The sequence below is a fragment of the Mobula birostris genome, chromosome X (genome assembly GCF_030028105.1).
Source record: "Mobula birostris isolate sMobBir1 chromosome X, sMobBir1.hap1, whole genome shotgun sequence".
Taxonomy (NCBI): Eukaryota; Metazoa; Chordata; class Chondrichthyes; order Myliobatiformes; family Myliobatidae; genus Mobula; species Mobula birostris.
This window is the reverse complement of record NC_092402.1, coordinates 78761357-78780614: the sequence shown is the minus strand read 5'-3', so window position 1 is coordinate 78780614 and position 19258 is coordinate 78761357. Positions and strand designations below refer to the sequence as shown.

Sequence of the window (19258 nt, the reverse complement as noted above, 5' to 3'; positions counted from 1 at the left end):
GCTTGATCTGCTGAGTTCCTTCAGCATTTTGTGTGTGTTACTCAAGATTTCCAGCATCTGCAGAATCTCTCATGTTTATTATTCCCTATATTTCAACCTCCTGGAACTTGCTGGATCTGCCCACTTTAGGGACCTTCTTCCCCACACCTTTCCTCAATTTGCTATCCACCCCCACTGTCTGAAAAGAGGTATTTTATTGTACCTCAGGGATGTTCTTTAGAGGCGAGTCAGAATCAGGTCGATTATCAGTGTTGGGTTCTGAAACTTTTTTATGGCATGGACCAATATTTTTAAGGGGTCCGTGAATCCCTGTCTAAAATGAAATTTGTTGTTTTGTGGCAGCAGATATTCAGAAAGTGTAAAAATCCCAGTACCAAAGTATATAAGGGAATCTTATAACTCCAGACTGTAGTCAATGCTTAAGTACTCAAAATTAGACACATGGACAACTTCCCAGTTTCCAGGATGCTCGTTAACTGAAAGAGTTTCAATACTAATAAGGTTACTGATGGGGTAGAAGTTCTGGGAACATTGGAGAGCCTACTTGCTGTATATAGCAAATGCATTTCAGAACTCATCAAAAACATTTCTAATTGCAGATGCATGAATCAACATGAGGGTTTGAAAGATCCTCTGGAAATAGTTTTGTTTTAATCTACAAAGGACATGCCCTCTTCTCATTACTACCATCAGGGAGGAGGTACAGGAGTCTGTAGACTCCCAGACAACATTTCAGGAACAGCTTATTCTCCTCTGCAATCAGATTTCTGAATGGTTCATGTACCTACAAACACTACCTTGGTATTCCTCTTTTGCACTATTTACTAATATTCACTAATTGTAATGTATGGCAATTTGTTATGCCTTGTCTGTACTGCCACAAAGCAACAAGTTTCACAAATCATGTCAGTGACAATAAACCTGATTCCGAATGAGATTCAGTGATGCCATGCTTCTCAGCAGCTTCATCGCGCCGCCTCAGACAAATTCCTTAGAACATAGAAGACTTTGATTTTGAGAAAAGATGGGGCTCATTTGCTCATTATTATCATTTGAGCTCATTGATATAATTTTTCCACAATCTAATTGTAAATTTTTTAGTATATTTTCTTTCCTCGCTGGCAGTTTGATGTTTATTTTTAGAAGCTTTTTGTATGACGCGTGACTCCGGGGTTGTACGCCTAATGGGTTCTTTTTTTCTCGCTTTTCTGCTTAGTAGGTTTTTTTTGTTCTCACAAAATTTTTTTTTCCAATCCTTAAGATAATGTCTTTTTTGAGACATTGTAAGTGTTGTTACTTCAATGTACTCATGTTTTTTTTTGTATAATATAAAAATAAAAAGATTTGAAAGAAGAGACCATAGAAGACTGTGGGGAGATTTGATAGAGGTTTACTAAATTATGATGGTTATAGACAGTGTAATTGCAAACAGGCTTTTTCCACTAAGGTTGGGTGGGACTACAACCAGAGGTCATGGTTTAAGGGAGAAAGATGAATATTTTAATAGGAGCATGAGGGAAACATCTTCACTCAGAGGGTCATGAGAGTGTTTGACAATCTACCAGCACAAGTTGTGCATGCAAGCTTGATTTCAACGTTTAAGGGAAGTTTGGATAGGTACATGGATGGTAGGGGTGTGGAGGGCTATGGTCCAGGTGCAGGTCGATGGGAGTAGGCAGTTTAAATGTTTCAGCATGGACTAGGCGGGCCAAAGGGCCTGTTTCTGAGCTAAGCAACACACATGAAATGCTGGAGGAACTCAGCAGACCAGGCAGCATCTATGGGAAGAAGTAGAGTCAACGTTTTGGGCTGTACTTTTTTTCCATAGATACTGTTTGGCCTGCTGAGTTCCTCCAGCACTTTCTGTGTGTTGCTCGGATTTCCGGCATCTGCAAATTTTCTCTTGTTTCTGTTTCTGGGCTGTACTTCTCTATGAATCAGAGCTTGGATTTTATATGGCATGGACCTGGCTGTAATCAGGTGGGTGCCAGCATTCATCACAGTCCATCAAATGGGAACTCCATTTGTTGAAGACAATGTGGTGCCAAAAGATCGGCTGCTGCTTTGGCTCCCTCTCTCCCATATGTTTGACGTCACTAATTTCCACTGCCTCTTCCCTGCAATGAGTTGCTGGTTGTGATACCCATGGCAGTAAAGACTGAATATGAACAAGTTACTGCTCATTTTCAATGGAGCATAGGAAAAGGCCCTTCAGCCCACAATGCTATGCCAAGCTAATCCAATGCCTAACGAAACTAATCCCTTCTGCCTGTGCAATGTCCATACCCCTCTATTCTCTGCACATTCCTGTGCCTTTCTAAGAGCCTCTTCAATGCTTCTATCATAATTTCCTGCCAGTACCTACACCGCATATCTCCTTTGACCTTTGCCCATCTCAACTCAAATGTATACCATCTAGCATGAGACATTTTAATCGTCGGAGAAAAATACCAGTTGTTGACTCCATCTATGCCAGCTAGAGTCCCCCCCAGCCTCCTACGCAACAGAGAAAACAACTCAAATTTGTCCAATCTCCTCTCTCGGCAATATCATGTTCTCCTGATAGCCATTCATTAGACATGGGAGTAGAATGAGGCCATTTGGCCCATCAAGTCTGTTCCGCCATCCTCCTCAGCCTCACTCCCCAGCTTCTCCCGTAACCTTTAATGCCATGTCGAATGAAGAACCCATCAATCTCTGCCTTAAATAGACCCAACCAACTGGCCTCCACAGCTGCCTGTTCGAATAAATTCCACAAATTCACCACACTCTGGCTAAAGAAATTTCTCCGCATCTCTGCTTTAAATGGATGGCCTCTATCTAGAGCCTGTGGCCTCACGTCCTAGACTCCACAACAATGGGAAACATCCTTTCCACATTCGCACTGTCCAGGCCTTTCAACATTCGAAAGGTTTCAATGAGATCCTCCCTCATCCTTCTAAATTCCAGTGATTACAGACACAGAGCCATCAAACGTTCCTCATATGGTAACCCTTTCGCTCCCAGAATCACCCTTGTGAACATCCTGTGAATCCACTCCAATGCCAGCACATTTTTTCTGAGGTGAGGAGCCCAAAACTGTTCACAGTACTCAAGGTGAGGCCTCACCACTACCCCAGCAACACATCCTTGCTCTTGTATTCTAGACCTCTTGAAATGAAGGCTAACATTGCATTTGCCTTCCTCACCACCGACTACCTGCAGGTTATCCTTTAAGGTTTTCTGCACAAAGACTCCCAAGTCCCTTTGCATCCAAGATTTTTGGATTTACTCCCTGTTTGGAAAGTAGTCTGCGCCAACCCCTGCAGAACACCACTAATCACTGGCAGCCAACCAGACAAGGATCCTTTTTATTCCCACTCGCTGCCTCCTATCAATCAGCCAATGCTCTAACCATGCCAGTAACTTTCCTGTAATACCATGGGCTCTTAACTTGTTAAGCGTCCTTGTGCGTGGCACCTTGTCAAAGACCTTCTGAAAGTCCAAATATACAGCATCCACTGCATCTCTTTTATCTATCCAACGTGTAATCTCCTCAAAGAATTCCTGAAGGAAATTATGCTGACTTTGTCCTCTCTTGTCATGTCTTTCCAAGTATTGCATAACCTCAAGTACTCCTCTAGCACAATGCCAGAGTCCAATGATTTTTGAAAGATTATTGCTATTGCCTCCACAATCTCTACCGCTACCTTTTTCAGAACCCATCTGGTCTGGGTCACTTATGTACCCTTAGGTCTTTCAGCTTTATGAGCACCTTCTCCCTTGTAATAGTAACTGTACTCACTTCTCTTCCCTCACACACTACAATATCAGGCACACTGCTAGTGTCTTCCACAGTGAAGACTGATGCAAAATACTCATCTAGTTCATCTGCCATCTCCTTGTCCCCCGTTACTATTTCTCCTGCCTCATTTTCTAGTAGTCCTATATCCACTCTCATCTCTCTTTTATTTTTTTTATATACTTTAAAAAGCTTTTACTATCCACTTTGATATTGTTTGCTTGCTTGCTTTCATATTTCATCTTTTCCCTTCTATTGATTCTTTTTGTCGCTCTCTGTAGGTTTTTATAAGCTTCCCAATCATTTGTCTTCCCACTAATTTTTGCTTTGCTGTATGCCCTCTCTTTTGCTTTTACATTAGCTTTGACTTCCCTTGTCAGCCACTTTTTCCAGAGATGAAGTTACCTCTGACTTAAAGGTCAGTATTTGAACACCACAACACCATGCTCTGCCTCAAATGAGCCTTGAATCCAGAACCATAGACAGGACACTACAGACAAAGCCAGGCTGGCAGCGCACAGTGTCAGCCACCAGTCACAGGTAGAGTTCCATCCTTTACGTTGGCAACAGTGTCTCACCTGCAGCAGCTTCTCATCATCCAGCTCATGGAAGACTGTTCCATCAATTTCGGTGGGTTTCAGCGTCACCCAGTTCAGGAGAGGCATTCGGAACTTAGTTTTAATTGGCTGCTTTACCTTCAAAGCTGAAAAATAAATAGTAAACTGAGTGATCTTGAATAAACTTGGTCAACAGATCTCACCCTGCATCAGGATCCCAACAACTTTAAGTAGAAATTAGAAGGTAAATAGAACAGTTTTAATATGGAAGGGTTCAAAATTTACCACAGGCAAAATTCACAAGTGTCATAAATATATGCAACATACAACAAGGCCCTTTGGTACCTGGTACCCAGTGCAGACTGACCTTCAACCATTCATTTAGACCATAGTTCCCAGCCTGGGGTTCACAGACCTCTCAGTTAATGGTAGGGGTCAAATGGCATAAAAATGTTGGGAACCCCTGATTTAGACTAATCTAATTTGTAATTCTCCCTATATTCTCATCAACTCCACCCAGATTTCACGCACATGCTGTCCTTGTCCTCACTGATAACGGTGAAGACTTGAAGTCACCATATTTGTTTGAAGCAGCCATATTAAGGATATGAGAATTTGGAGTAGAAGCAAATCTTGAGATTGCAACTGAGCATCTTCCTGTGGTGCTCCTCATCCTTGACTTGCTTAATCTATTGATCTCTGTTTTGAACAAACTCATTGAATGAGGGTCTACAGCCCTTTGTGGTAGATGATCTTAAAGATTCACCCCTCTTTATGAAAAAATAACCTTGTCCTTGTCCCAGTCTGAAGCAATCAACCCCTTATTCTAAGACTGTGACTCCTCAGCCAAGAGAATATCCCCTCTGCATCCAACCTGTCAAGCCCGGTCCAAATTTTCTACACTCCAGAGGTATCATCAACTGGAGATGTGTTGCATTATTTCCACACCTGTGGTCTCATGATGTGTTTAAAGTCTAGCCAACGTTGTGATGTCATCTTTTAAAAATTTATTTATTGAGATACATCGTGGAATAGGCCCTTCCGTCCTTTGAGCCATGCTGCCCAGTAACCCCAAACTTAAATAAAATAAATAAATTAAAATACACTGAAACCATTAAACATCATGGTAGTCAGCTAGGGACAAGTTTGGAGAGCAGAGGTTTGTATACACTGGGAAGTAACATGGGATGTTTAAGCTCTGCTGTCTGATGACACAGGCAGCAGCCAGCTGAGCTGGTACCTCGTAGGTCCAGCGCCCACGCTTTGATTTCCTCCCACATCTCAGACACATATGGATCAGTAAGTTAGTAGATCAGGGTAAATTGTCCTAATGTACAGGACAATGTTGAAGATGATGAGGATGTGCAGGAAATGTAATGGTTGCTTGATGTCTGGCTTAAGGGCCTGTTTCATGCTGTATAACTCAATGACTCTGTGTTCCAATCATCAGAACATACCTTCATTTATAACCAAACTTCAATGCCACAGCTTGAACACCCTGAAGAGGTGCAGGAATGATTCAGGATCCTGAGAGATACCAGTAAACACACCAGCAGTTCCTTTCAGTAGATTTTATGAACTGCCTTTGAGTAACTCATTCCTTCTGACCTTTGGCCTGTTCATCCACCATGTAAAGCCCTGAAGGACAACAAGTCGTGTCCGCTGCCCTGGCAGCATGGTGTGCTGCTTTCAATGATTTGGGCGAGCCAACAAGGGCTGGATGTTACACTGCAGCCAGAATATCACAAGTATCAGAAATGCCATGGTTAAAAGCAGTGATGAATTGAAAGTTAGCATGCCAAGACATACCCAACACTTAACCTAGTGCAATTATGATACAAGTGTGGTACAAGTACTCACTTGGATCCTTCTGCAGTTTTGACAGAGCGTACAAACACAGCAAATCAGCGAAAACACCAAGACACCAAACACTCAAGTGTGATGAAGAAATTCACCATCGTGACACGTACGCAGCATTCTGAACTCATACAGGTTGCACAGATGATCAATGGCATGTGACAAACCTTCTACAAGGAGTGTCAAGCACTTTCAGTTCTCACTCAGTATAACAGCACATGTTATCAGCACACTGCTGAGGTAGAAAATGCCCAAAGAAAGCCATATGGTGCTTGCCACCATGCAGTCCTGTGTCTTTTCTTTCAATAGCTGCCACACCAACCCACAGGAGTTCTCAGATGGGGAATTCCACTGTGTGATGGAGCAATACATATTTATAAATGGCCTCCAGGGAGGTGAACCAGAGACTTTAGCCTCTCCAGCAGCACACAAGTTAAGTTCAACATCAGACATCCCATTCTGAGTCGGATGTTGACCAAGTTGTACTCTGGCATAGACAATGGTGGGAATGGCAGCTCGTTACCCGCTCAAGATGCCAACTGAATGGCAACCAGTGGCAAGGCGATGACAGGCAATGATCAAGTGTCTGGGGGGATATTTGAAAGATCATCATCATCATTACGTGCTGTGTCGCATCACATAGGTGATCATAGTCCATAATAGAGCTATAGAAAATTATGAGGGGTAATGAGAGGGGTATAGAGAGGGTGTATGCATGCAGGCTTTTTCTGTTGAGGTTGGGTGAGACTACAGCCAAAGATCATTGGTTAAGGGTGAAAGGTGAAATATTCAAAGGGAATCAGAGGGGGTGGGGGAGAGACTTTTTCTACTCAGAGGATGGTGCAGGAGTGCAATGAGCTGTCTGCTGAAAAGGTAGATGCGGGTTCAATTGTGACGTTTAAGAGAAGTTTGCATAAGTACATGAATGGGAGGGGTATGGATGGATATGATCTGTGTGCAAATAGCTGGGATTAGGCAGAAGATCGGGTGAGCTGAACAGCCTGACTCTGCTGTAGTGTTCTTTGACTCTAATTCATCAGTGGTAAGCTTCTAGGAGGTTCTTTCTGACCTCTCATTAGTCACCCGTTTTAACTGGATGTAACGCTGCCAGAGTTTCATGATGCAGAGCCTGGGTCCACAAAGAGAAGCAACAAACAAAACACTTCACCTCTCACTCGATACAGCATGTGATCAGCACACTGCTAGGGTGAACCAGCACCAATCGCATGACCCTTACCTGTGGTGACCTTTGTTGCGGCATTGAAGAAGGATCCTGATGCTCCTGGAGCGGGAGGGGGCGGGGGCACTCCTGGCGGGAGAGCCCCAGGTGGGGGTGGGGGTGGGGGTGGGGGTGGGGGTCCAGCTCCTGGGAGAGGCGGCGGTGGGGGCGGGGGAGGTGGTATACCTGCAGTCTCACCGGCAGCCGCATTGGGTAGAGGAGGAGGAGGTGGAGCGACGGCTGTCTCCGCTGATGGAGGGAGGGGAGGAGGAGGGGGAGGACGGGGATGATCTGCTCCTGAACTGTCGGTCTCAGTAACGTCACCCTGAACAGCTGGCACCGGACGAACATCTGTCGGAGAACACAAAAATACACATTACAAGAAATAATTTGGAAAATGTGTAGCTCAGGTGGACAATGGTTGGGTTGAGTAGTTTTCTGATCTTAGCAATTTACTTGTTTCGTCACATCAGTACACTGTTAATTGCGCTGTTAATTAATCCACAATTAACAGCACACTGACGATGTCTCCTCGTATGGTGACGAAATGTTTGCAAGTAAATTGTTAAGATCGGATAACAACTCAGCCTAACACATTGCAAGACTTAACAACAGCCAGTGACACATTGAAATGGGTCTATCAGTTGTAATTTTGGTCAGTTGGCAACCACTGTGGAGAATTTGGGACTGCTGTCTCACGGCTCCAATGACCTGGGTTAAATGATGTTGCCCTGGAGTTTACACATTCTATCTGTGACTAGTTTGCACCCACATCGCAAGGGTATGAGGATCGGAGGTTCATGGATCACTTTATGCAATCCTCAGTGTGTAACTGAGTGGTAGAACCTGGGGAAAGTCGAGAGAATACAGGAAATAAAAGAATTAGCGTAAATAGTATTTGATGATCACCATGGAATTGAACGATCAAAGGGCTTGTTTCTGAGTCCTCCATGACTCCGTAAGCACCAGCTGCATAAATTAAGGAGAAATATGCTCAGGTTTCTTTGCAGCTCCACTGACACTTTGGGAAGACTAGGGGCTAGTTATAGAGTGAACCAGTTAAACTCCTTGCTCATTTTTCACAAAGATTCCCTGGAAAGGATTCAGAGAAAGAACAATAATCATACTGGTTCCACAAGTCTCAGTATCCTGAGACTTGCTCACTTTAAAATATCCCTCTAGTTCTGCACTCCAAACTAAATATAATTGCTCATTCCTAGAAGTAAGTTTTTTAAAAAATTATCACATCTCCAGCTTTTCCCACAGTGAAATTGAGTTTAGTCCTGTATCACAAAGAAAGTGATTCTGAGACAGTGGACCAGGACAGTGATAATTTAACGTGTCTCTAACAGAATCAGAGAAGTTCAGAGGGCAGTGATCTGTGGAAGATTTTGTGCTTCGTACCTTGCTTGGGTTCAAGCTTGGCTGCAGGTTCTGTGATTACGACTGTTTCCTTCACTACAACTGGAATGATTTCTATGTTGAGGTCTCCGTTGTCTCCACGATGGATTTTGAGCACACCCTGCTGTTCCATCTGGAAGAGTTTCTGCTCCAAGGAGGTGTGCTGCTGGGCCAATTTGTTACTGTCCGTCACCTGTGCCTGCAGAGACTGCAACTTTGCTGTGGAATCGCTGAATGTCTCCTGTGAGGAAAGAAAGATCCCTGTTAAAGGCCATTCTTCACAAAACACTAAGATTGAAACTTTAACATCAGCAAAAATAATGACAAACAATTGAAAACAGGATTTTCTGGTTTTAAATGATCTATACCACATAAGTTCCTTTACTATTCCTACCTGTCCAGCCAGGTCTCTCTTCCATTGTTCACTTTTTCCATCTATCCCCACCCCCTCCCCTATCTGGTCCTACCTGCCCATTACCCACATACATATCCAACTGGTTTTCTTCACCCTTTGTTCACTTTTCCTATTCCTTCACTCCACCTACCCATCATCGCTTCCTCATCTGGTTCCACCCATCACCTGGCTTACCCCTCCCTCTCACTTCTATACACTGGCTATTTTCCCTTTGCACTCTCAAACGTGATGCAGTTCCTGACCACCTTTTTCCACCACGGTTGCCACATGACCAACTGAATTAGAGGAGTTAGAGAGTCATTGAAAATTACTGCACAAAAAGGCCCTTCGGCCCATCTAGTCCATGCCAAACTATTTAAACCGTCTAGTCCCATCAACCTGCATGGGGCCCACAGGCCTCCATACCCCTACCATCCATGTACCTATCCAAACTTCTCTTAAATGTTGAAATCGAGCTTGCACGCACCATTTCCGCTGGCAGCTCATTCCACACTCTCACAACCCTCAGTGAAGAAGTTTCCCCATAAACTTTTTACCTTTCACCCTTAACCCGTGACCTCTACTGTTAGCCTCATCCAACCTCAGTGGAAGAAGCCTGCTTGCATTTTCCCTATCTATACCTCTCATAAATTTGTATACCTCTATCAAGTCTTTCAACAGTCCTTGTGTTTTGGCAAAACATAAATTAGGTTAGGGTAGGATTAGTTCAAATGAGGAACTGATTTTGGTTTGGACCTGGTGACCTGAAGAGTCTGTTTCTGTGCAGTGTGAGTCTAGCATTAGGGTGAACAGGTGTCAATGGTCGGCATGGACTTAAGTGGCCTGAAGGGGCTGTTTCTGGGCTGTATCTCTCTGGTGTCCAGGAGGTAATGTTTTAAAGACAGAAAGATGGGTGTAAGTGAGAGGCTCAGTGATAAAGCACACAGGGTGCTCTGGCCCGTCCTCAGCAACACCTCCTGCCTGTGACCATCACCTGCCCAGTTCCTGTGGGCTGGAAAGCTACCACTTTGCACATTGCTAGTTCCGAGACTATTTTATTCAGGTAGGGGAGTGGTCTGCTGGTGTGTGGGAGCAGAGTACATGCAGAACATCTGATGAGCCTGACAGAGGCCAGAATTCAGTGGAATCTCCTGGAGTTGGGCTGTAGGGAGTTAGTGAGAGAGGAGTGGGTGGGGGCAGGGCCAATTCATCCAAGCGAGCACAGAAATTGGAACTTACCCTCCACAGGTTCTCTGGTCTTCAGTGACCCCACCCCACTGCACTACCACAAAGTCAAGCTAATTATCTCTTCTCACTTTCTACACCCCCCCCCAACTAAAATAATACATCATCGAGGTCCAGAATTCCCGATTGTGGAAGAATTGTACCTCCGACCACTGACTGTCCCATTCTTCTGCTCGAGACAGGGTTGAGAACACATGGGGATCAGTAACTAAGCAATTGGCAGTTTGCAGGGTATCTGCCTTGGTTTTAACTCTTTCGCTCCACTATGCTCTGTCTAAAGGGAGGGGGAGCAACCTGGTGCTTTGACATTTCTGCTGCCCACCCTCCCAGACCTAATTTGGTGATCCAGCATTTTTCCACTCTTTTCTCAGGCCCCTGCTCTGACCTTTCACCTCAGAGTGAGGAAGGAGCTCTCCCTCACTACCTCTGGTCTGACCTTCCACCTCGGAGTGCGGAAGGAGCTCCCTCTCACTGTCTCTGGTTTGACCTTTCATCTCAGAGTAAGGAAGGAGGTCTCCCTCACTGTCCCTGGTTTAGTTTGGCAGAAATTTTATTTTTTGTTTTATTTATCGAGATGCAGTGCAGAATAGGCTCTTCCAGCCCAACGAGCCGCTCCGCCCAGCAGTTCCCGATTTAAGCCTAACCTAATCACAGGACAATTTACGTTGACTAATTAACCAACAAACCGGTACGTCTTTGGACTGTTGGAGGAAACTGAAGCACCCGGAGAAAACCCAAGCATTCAATGGGGAGGCCGTACAGACTCCTTACAGAAGACGCTGGGACTGAACTCTGAACTCCATGTCGATGGGAACACAGTTCAGTGTCCTGCGAACTTGTCCATCCCTGGCACCGCTGAGACACACTGACAGCTCACTAAACACTCACCTTGAGAACTTCCACCTCCTTGTGGGCCTGTATCAACTGTTTCTCCAACTCCGCAATCTTCATCATGGAATCATTCTCGGCTTCCTGCAGCTTTTCCGTCAGCTGAACAAGGTGCAAAAACAAGAAACTGAATCTTAAACAAACAAGAGAAAATCTGGAAATCTCAGCCCAAAACGTTGACAGTACTTTTTTCCCCATGGATGCTGCCTAGCCTGCTGAATTCCTTCAGCATTTTGTGTGTGTTGAACTGAATCTTAAACACCACATAGTTAGGATGCTATTTGACAACTTAATTATCCTCCAATTGTCTCTTCCTCATTCAAAGAAATTCCAGCTGGGATAACCAAGCTTTACCCTACCATATCTGTTGTGGAACACACAGTTGGAAGAAAATTGAATATTTTAAATCAAAGGCAATGCAATACTAATTACAACATGGAGCGTGCAGGGAAAATACAGGGTCTGTGGGAGTAACAGAATAACTTAGTCAGCTCCATCGTGGGCACTAGCCTCCTCAGCATCCTGGATTTTTTCAAAGGGCGATGACTCAAAAAGGCAGCATTCATCATTAAGGACCACCATCACCCAGGACATGCCCTCTTCTCATTGAATGTTTATGGCTCTACGTCCATTCAGAAATGTGATGGCAGAGGGGAAGAAGCCATTCCTCTTCGCATTGCTGCCATGCTGCCATCAGGGAGGAGGTACAGGATCCTGAAGAGACACACTCAGTGATTCAGGAATAGCTTCTTCCCCTCTGCCATCAAATTCCTGAATATGTAGCTTCAGAGAGCTAGAATGGACTGGTAGGGCAAATGGCCTCATCTGTCCCCCCTGAATGATTGAAGTGCACTGCTCCCACCTAACATCTCAGGTAAGAAGCATCTTTTCTCAGTCACTGGGAGAAGAGGACACAACTGACTTGGAAATGTTTTGACAGGCTCCCAAGCACACCCATGCCATGGAACCTGAAATCTCTTTTCATACAGCATATGGTGTTGGTAATTTGGTTAAATAATTAATATAGTTGAGGTAGGGGTTTTTTGGAGTGATGGGTTGGGTTCAAACAGCTGAGAGAATAATTACCAGGGAACCAATGGTCTGTCCAAGGTGCTATATAGGGAAGAGGAATCACTGTTTCCAGTGGCGTACGGTCAAGGTTTCAGCAGCTCCCCACAGGGTCTAAGCTTTAATTATGAGAGAGATTCCTTAGAGTGAGTGGTGCCAAACGACCTCCCCTCTGTCAGTACCTGATTTACTTGTCCTTGCAGTTCCTCAACGTGTTCCAGCACTGCATTCTTGGTCTCTGCATCCTCCAGCAGTGCACCAACGTCAAACACGTTATCCAGGTATGCCTGGATCTGAACCTGCAGCCTCTCACTTTCCGATGGCTTCAGTTTCTAAAAAAATTATCCAACATGTTATTTTACTGGACGTGCCACGGCAAACGGGAAGTCAGAAAACAGACCGGGGTCAGTGCTCTTCCTGTGTCAAAGCCCGCCTAGGTTTGCTTCAAGCTGCTTCTGGTGACATCTCAACCTGCAGGACTGTTGGGGATAAAACACTGCAAGTATATCTTTGCACATGTGAGGCATTTGAATTGGAGAGCCCTCATTTTGAAAGTCTTATTCCCCTGGAGCAGTAGAAGAATAAGAATTCTAGTCTGTAATGTACACCTCTGAATTAACGTCACTGTGCAACTAACTTTTTAACAGGACAGCATCAAAGTGAGGGAGGCCATTCCAATTTTGGCATGAGGGTACACAATTATTGTGTATTTTATATTTTAATAATCTTTTATATTGTAAATATATTTTTTGATAAAGCATTCTTGTTTGTTCAAATAAGTCATTATGATTATATGTGTGAAGTATGTGAATAGCGTACGTCATTACGTCACCGCGCACAATGGCCTAGTTCTGCTGAGATATCTTATACGTGGGCACCGTGCTTAAAGTAAAAATGAAGTTAGACTCTCATTCCCACTCTCTTGTTTTCCTTTCAATTAGTTTTTATGTTTTCGAGTTAGAAAACAGAACAATGAAGATCTGGTGTTTCTTTAGCAACAATCAGTTTACTTCATCATGGGAGAATTTGGAGCACCTTGAACACACAAGAAACAGTGGGCAAAACGGCCCCCCAGCCTGCCCTGCCATTCATTGGGATCCCAGGTGACGTGATCGTAGCTGCAGCTCCAATTTTCCATTTGTTTTCCATAACTCTCAACTCTGCTAAAGTCTATAAAATTTGTCCACTTCACCCCAGACTCTATCTAAAGACTACGCCTCCAGAGCCTGACAAAGATTCATCAAGAGTTACAGCGACAACTATCAAACCAACACTAGTAGCAAATTGTTTATTCTCCTTGCATTCTCATCAACTCCATCCCATGCCCCCGCACCTGCCCCCACCCCCCGGTTCCACCTGTCACTGCACTAAGGGATGTGGGAGAAAGCGAGAGCCCCCAGAAGGAAGTGACACAGTCACAAAGAGAACGTGCAAACTACACCTCTACACCCACTGTCACCGCTGTGCTGCGCTCTCTTACATTGAGGTACTCGTCCAGTCCCAGCAAGGTGAATTCAAACTGCAGATGGACCCGGAAGTTCATGTCCTCGACAGAATGCACGACAATGTTAATGAACTGCATACAGGCGACCTGCAGAGAGGGATGAAAGTATACTGGGATTACTGTCCGGAAAGGTAACCGGTTAGGGGATGAGGGAAAATGGATTATTGAAAGGATGGAGAGGAGAGAGAGTGGGGAGGGGGGAGGCGAGAGAGGTGGGTGGGCTGAGAGAGGGGGGAGGGCTGAGAGGGGGAGGGGTGAGAGAGAGAGAATAAGTGTGGGAGTGAGTGAGAGAGAGAGTGTGACAGTGAAAGAATGCATGAGAGGCAATGAGAGAGTGAATAAGAGTTAGAGTGAGTGAGGGAGGCAACACCACGCCAAAAACCTGTACCAGAAACAATGTTATTCTTCTGGGACATTATATTTAAACTGAGTCTGGCATATCCAGCTGCTTCTGTGGCTACTGGCGGGGCACCCTGTGACAGACAGTATGGCTCCATTGAAGGAACCTTCAGCCAGCATGTGCTCACTCCTATGAGCTGCCTCACACAATGGGGGACCTTCTAGTTGAACTTTTGCTAGCTCTTAGTCCCTGTGGGGAGCTGCTGACTTCTCACAAGATTGTAACAACTGTATTAGTTTCAAACATTGTGAGCACACGGTTGGATGGGAAATGGTGTCATAGGGGTCAAGCATACGAGGAACAGATAGGCACAATGCTTGGAGATGACCACCCAGTCTAGCAATCACATACCAATCAACAGTCATATCCACCTTTCACAAAACCCCAGTCCCTTCTAAGCAAGGTGGGGTTTAAATACTCACTTCACTAATAGCCCCATGGTTTGGGGGATAAGTGTTCTCAACCACAGTGGGCACATCAGGGGTAGAGTACACTCCAATAATACAGGAGCTTGGTTAGAAAATCAATGAAAAGCATTTTCCCAGGAAAAAATCTATAGCGAAGATAGAACCTCAGCCTGGGAAACTCTCAGCCAGTTCAACATACCATGAAGTCGATGTTACTGTCCTCGTTCCGGAAATATTCCATGAGCCTTTCAAAGCGCACCTTCTCCTTACAGACCTGAAAGAACACAGCAAGAATTACACACCCTCGCCTTGATCACAACTGCCCCCTTTCCAAGGCACAAAGTCACTCATTCTTCCCTTGCAGCCCTACTGTTGGATGGAAAAGGAAGGAGATGCAAACTATGTCTAAGAGTTGTTTCCTTCTGTAAGGATGAGGCTGCAGAATCAAAGAATTGTGCTGCCAATGGAGGACTTCCCCTGCACCACTCAGCTACACATCCCCACCTCCACCCTGTCAAAAAACTGCAGCAATCTGGAGATCAAGTATCAGAATATATCACCCCACCAGTGACATGGTTCTGAGTTGAGGGAGTAGTGGCCCTGAAGCATGACTGGTGTATGTACAGTGACCCCAATCATCTCGGATTTATTTATCACATGTACATCAAAACCAGACAGTGAAACGCATTGATTGTGTTAACAACCAACGTACCTAAGGATGTGCCGAGCGCAGCCCACGTGTTAGAAACACAGAAAACCTACAGCACAATACAGGCACTTCACCCACAAAGCTGTGCCAAACATGTACTTACTTTAGAAATTACCTAGGGTTACCCATAGCCCTCTATTTTTCTAATAAATGTCACACATTCTCAGCAAATCTGAGCAAAAGGTAGGTGTTTACTTGTTTCATTTCATCTTAATATTTTTAATTAACTTCTTGCACCCTGAGATATTTTTAATTACATTTATGTTGTGTAACCATTTTTGTTTAAGGCTATTCATGCTAAAAAAAAAAAAAGCATCCACCCCAGACACTCTCTCCTCTCCCACCTCTCGTCAGGAAAAAGATACACAAGACTGAAAGCAGATATAACCAGGCTCAAGAACAGCTTCCATCCTATCATTTTCAGACTCTGGAACAGAGCTCTTGTACGATAGGATTTAGTTTTATTATTTATTTAGTAATACAGTGTAGAGTAGATCCTTCCAGCCCTTCGAGTCATATCACCCCAGCAACCCCAACCCCAGACAACCTGAGTAACCCTAGCTGAATCACAGGACAATTTACAATGACCAACTAACTTATCTGGTACGTCTTTTGACTATGGGAGGAAAACGGAGCACCTGGAGAAAATCCATGCATCCCACGGTGGGAATGTACCGGTCTCCTTACAGGTGGCATCAGAATTGAACTCTGAACTCCGATGCCCTGAGCTATAATAGCATCGCGCTAAAACCACTGCGCTACCATGTCGCCTGACCTCACAATCATGGCTATTGCACCTGCACTGCACTTTCGCTGAGACTGTAACACTCTATTCTGCATTCCGTTATTGGTTTTCCCCTGTACTACCTCAGTAAATTTATATCATGAAATGATCTGCATGGATGGCATGCAAAACAAAATTTTTCACTGTACATGCAACAACAATAAACCTAGTTACTGGTTTTACCAATATCCCACCTTATCAGAAGCTAGTTTGGTCCTATCACAGTGGCAAGCTGTCAAAAGGCTGATAGGACTATCCGGCGCAAAGGCTAAGTCACCTCAGGACAAGTTAGCACTCATGCTTGCTCTGCTCTTCAGGGGAACTCTCAGGTACAGAAGGACCTGCTTCAGATTAGCACAGGAGGGCAGTGGGTTTGGGATGGATCCAATGGTGACTTTGAAACAGAACCGGACATTGACATGAAATGGAATTGGTTCATTATTGTCACATTTACTGAGATACAGTGAAAAGCTTCTCTTGCATTCTGTTCATACAGATGAGATCACTACACAGTGTATTGAGGTAGTACAGGGGTCTATGGACCCCTCGGTTAATGGTAAAGGTCCATAGCATAAAAATACTTGGGAACCACTGAGGTATAATGATAACAATTTATAATAAAGTATAAAAATAAAGTGCAGTGTAGGTAAACAATGATATGCAGGATCATGATGGGATAGATTGAGAGGTCAAGAGACCATCTTGTCATACTGGGGAAATATCTGATAACAGAGAGGTAGAAGCTGTCCTTGGGCCTGGTGGTACGTACTTTCAGTGTTCTACCAGATGGAAGAAGAGAGAATGACCAGGGTGAGAGGAATGTTTGATTATACCTGCTGCTTTACTGAAGCAGTGAGAAAACTAGACAGAGCCCACAAAGGTGAGACATGAAAAGGAAAAGAAATATTGCAGGGGTTTTGAACACAGAACATAGCAGAGTACTGTAAAGCACAGGAATAGGCCTTTCAGCCCACAATGCCTGTGCTGACCCTGATGCCAATCCAGTCCAATCTTACCTGCTTGCACATGGTCCATATTGTGGACTGTGGCAGAACGATATCCACGTCCACATAACACTATTTCTAAGAGGTAACTACACAATGTAGTAATCTGGAACCTTGATTGAAACCCGACAGCAAAATTTTCCGCATCTTTTCTTTCCCGAGCCTATATTCAGTGGCGTATCTAAGGTTTGGCAGGTGTGGCACGTGCCCTGGGCGCCACTGAGCAGTTTCTATTAAACTTAGACAAGCCATCCTCAGATAGTGAAAAAAGAATTTTCTTCCGATGTATGATCTGTCTTTGATTATCATGGGTGGGAAGCACTAGGATGGCCTTATTTCAGAACATTGTGTAAGAAGACCATGAAACGTTTCTTCACGAAGAAGGAGGAAAGTGGAGCCAAAGAGACAAAAGTTGGAGGCAGATGAAGCCAAGAAGTCGAGCAAGTTCTTCATGCCTTTCTTTGAAAAGCCCGGAACAAGTAGTTCGACACGTTCCATGGAGTCGCCTGCACCTGTTACAAGTTTGCTAGAATCCGAAAGCAGATCAAGTACAAATGCGTCACAAGCCAAGGAGGAAGTCAAGTCAGATAAATCCGAGCATGATGAGATTAAGAGTGAGGCTCCCACAGAGAACGTGGACATGACAGGAGGGGAAGATGATGGTGGTGGTGGTGATGTTGAGTTTATTGACGAGATTTTACCTGACGAGATTGAACCTGACGACACTGAACCTAGTGAACTGGATGGTGTCAAAGAACCTGGAACTGTCATACCAGAAGTGATTGAACAGCATGGCATTGGACTTCTGAAGTTTGACAAGGATACTGGAAACGCAATTCTGCCTGACGCGTTGAGAACAGAAATAGTAAAGTTGGGTTCAAAGTATTTCCAGAACAGTGAGGGGCCTTTCCTACCAACAAATAACCGTTCAATGGACAAAACTTGGTTCAAGAGGAAATTGGGAAATGGTTGTGGTGAGGAAGTGACTCGTTAATGGCTGGTCTATTTCTCTTCTAAAAAATCTGCATTTTTTTATCTGTTGTCTTTTTCTATTCCCGGTCAGACCATCAATCTTCATTGGAGCAGGAAAGTGGATTCAACCAGTGGAAAGCACCTGAAAGGATTAGTGTTCATGCAAATGCCAAGAATCATCGGGATTGCTTCACGCAGTGGAAAGAAATGGAAAGAAATTTAGCTGGAAACAGAGGAGTTATTGACACAGTATTTCAGTCACAGATTGAGAAGGAGAAGCAGAAGTGGCGTGATATCTTGATGAGAATCCTTCACTGCATAAAATTCCTTGCGACTCAGAACCTGGCTTCGCGAGGACACAGGGAATCACTTCAGCTGGACGATGACTCCAATGTGGAAAAATCCTTGGCTTACTGAAACTACTGGTCATCTTTGACCCTGTCATAAAAGAACACCTCACTCATTTGGAAAGTCATCCTGGATCCACGTCTTATCTTTCACCAGGTGTCCAGAATGAATTCATCCACATGATGGCATCCACTGTTCACCAGAGTTCACTGAGAAGCATTCGTAAAGCCAAGTACTTTGGTCTCATGTTCGACTCAACTAATGATCAGGCACACCGTAATCAGATGTCAGAAGTAGTGAGGTATGTGGAAGTTGATTTTGAGAGGAAAACCGTCCACGTTGGAGAGTCCTTCCCTGGTTTTATCCAGATAAGCCAGAAGGATGCTGAGAGCTTGGTTGAACACATCTTGAAATAGCTAGAGAAGGACAAAATGGACCTACAAGGTTGTCGGACACAGTGCTATGACAACGCTGCTGTGATGGCTGGACACAGAAGTGGTGTTCGTCAAAGAATAAGTGAGAAAAACAACCTGGCAGTGTTTGTGAATTGCGAAAATCACTCACTCAACTTGATGGGTGTACATGCAGCCAAGCAGGTACAATGATGGTCACGTTTTTTGGAACCACCGAAGATCTCTACGCAAACAACAGGAATTCTGCAGATGCAGAAGATCTCTACGTGTTTTTCTCTCGTTCAACACAGCACTGGGAAAAACTCAA

At 44.4% G+C, this 19258-nt stretch overlaps 1 protein-coding gene across 2 annotated transcripts in view; it reads right to left on the bottom strand.

The window, feature by feature from the left end:
- LOC140191789 (formin-like protein 1) overlaps window positions 1-19258 on the bottom strand; it is a 223123-nt gene that overhangs the window by 48640 nt on the left and 155225 nt on the right. For both annotated transcript variants that reach the window (XM_072249548.1, XM_072249549.1), the window contains 7 exons: window positions 14921-14995; window positions 13891-14001; window positions 12593-12742; window positions 11343-11444; window positions 8819-9056; window positions 7433-7765; window positions 4360-4484 (listed from right to left, as the gene is read on the bottom strand). In XM_072249548.1, coding sequence (XP_072105649.1) covers window positions 4360-4484; window positions 7433-7765; window positions 8819-9056; window positions 11343-11444; window positions 12593-12742; window positions 13891-14001; window positions 14921-14995 — 1134 coding nt within the window. The remainder of the gene's footprint in view (window positions 1-4359; window positions 4485-7432; window positions 7766-8818; window positions 9057-11342; window positions 11445-12592; window positions 12743-13890; window positions 14002-14920; window positions 14996-19258) is intronic.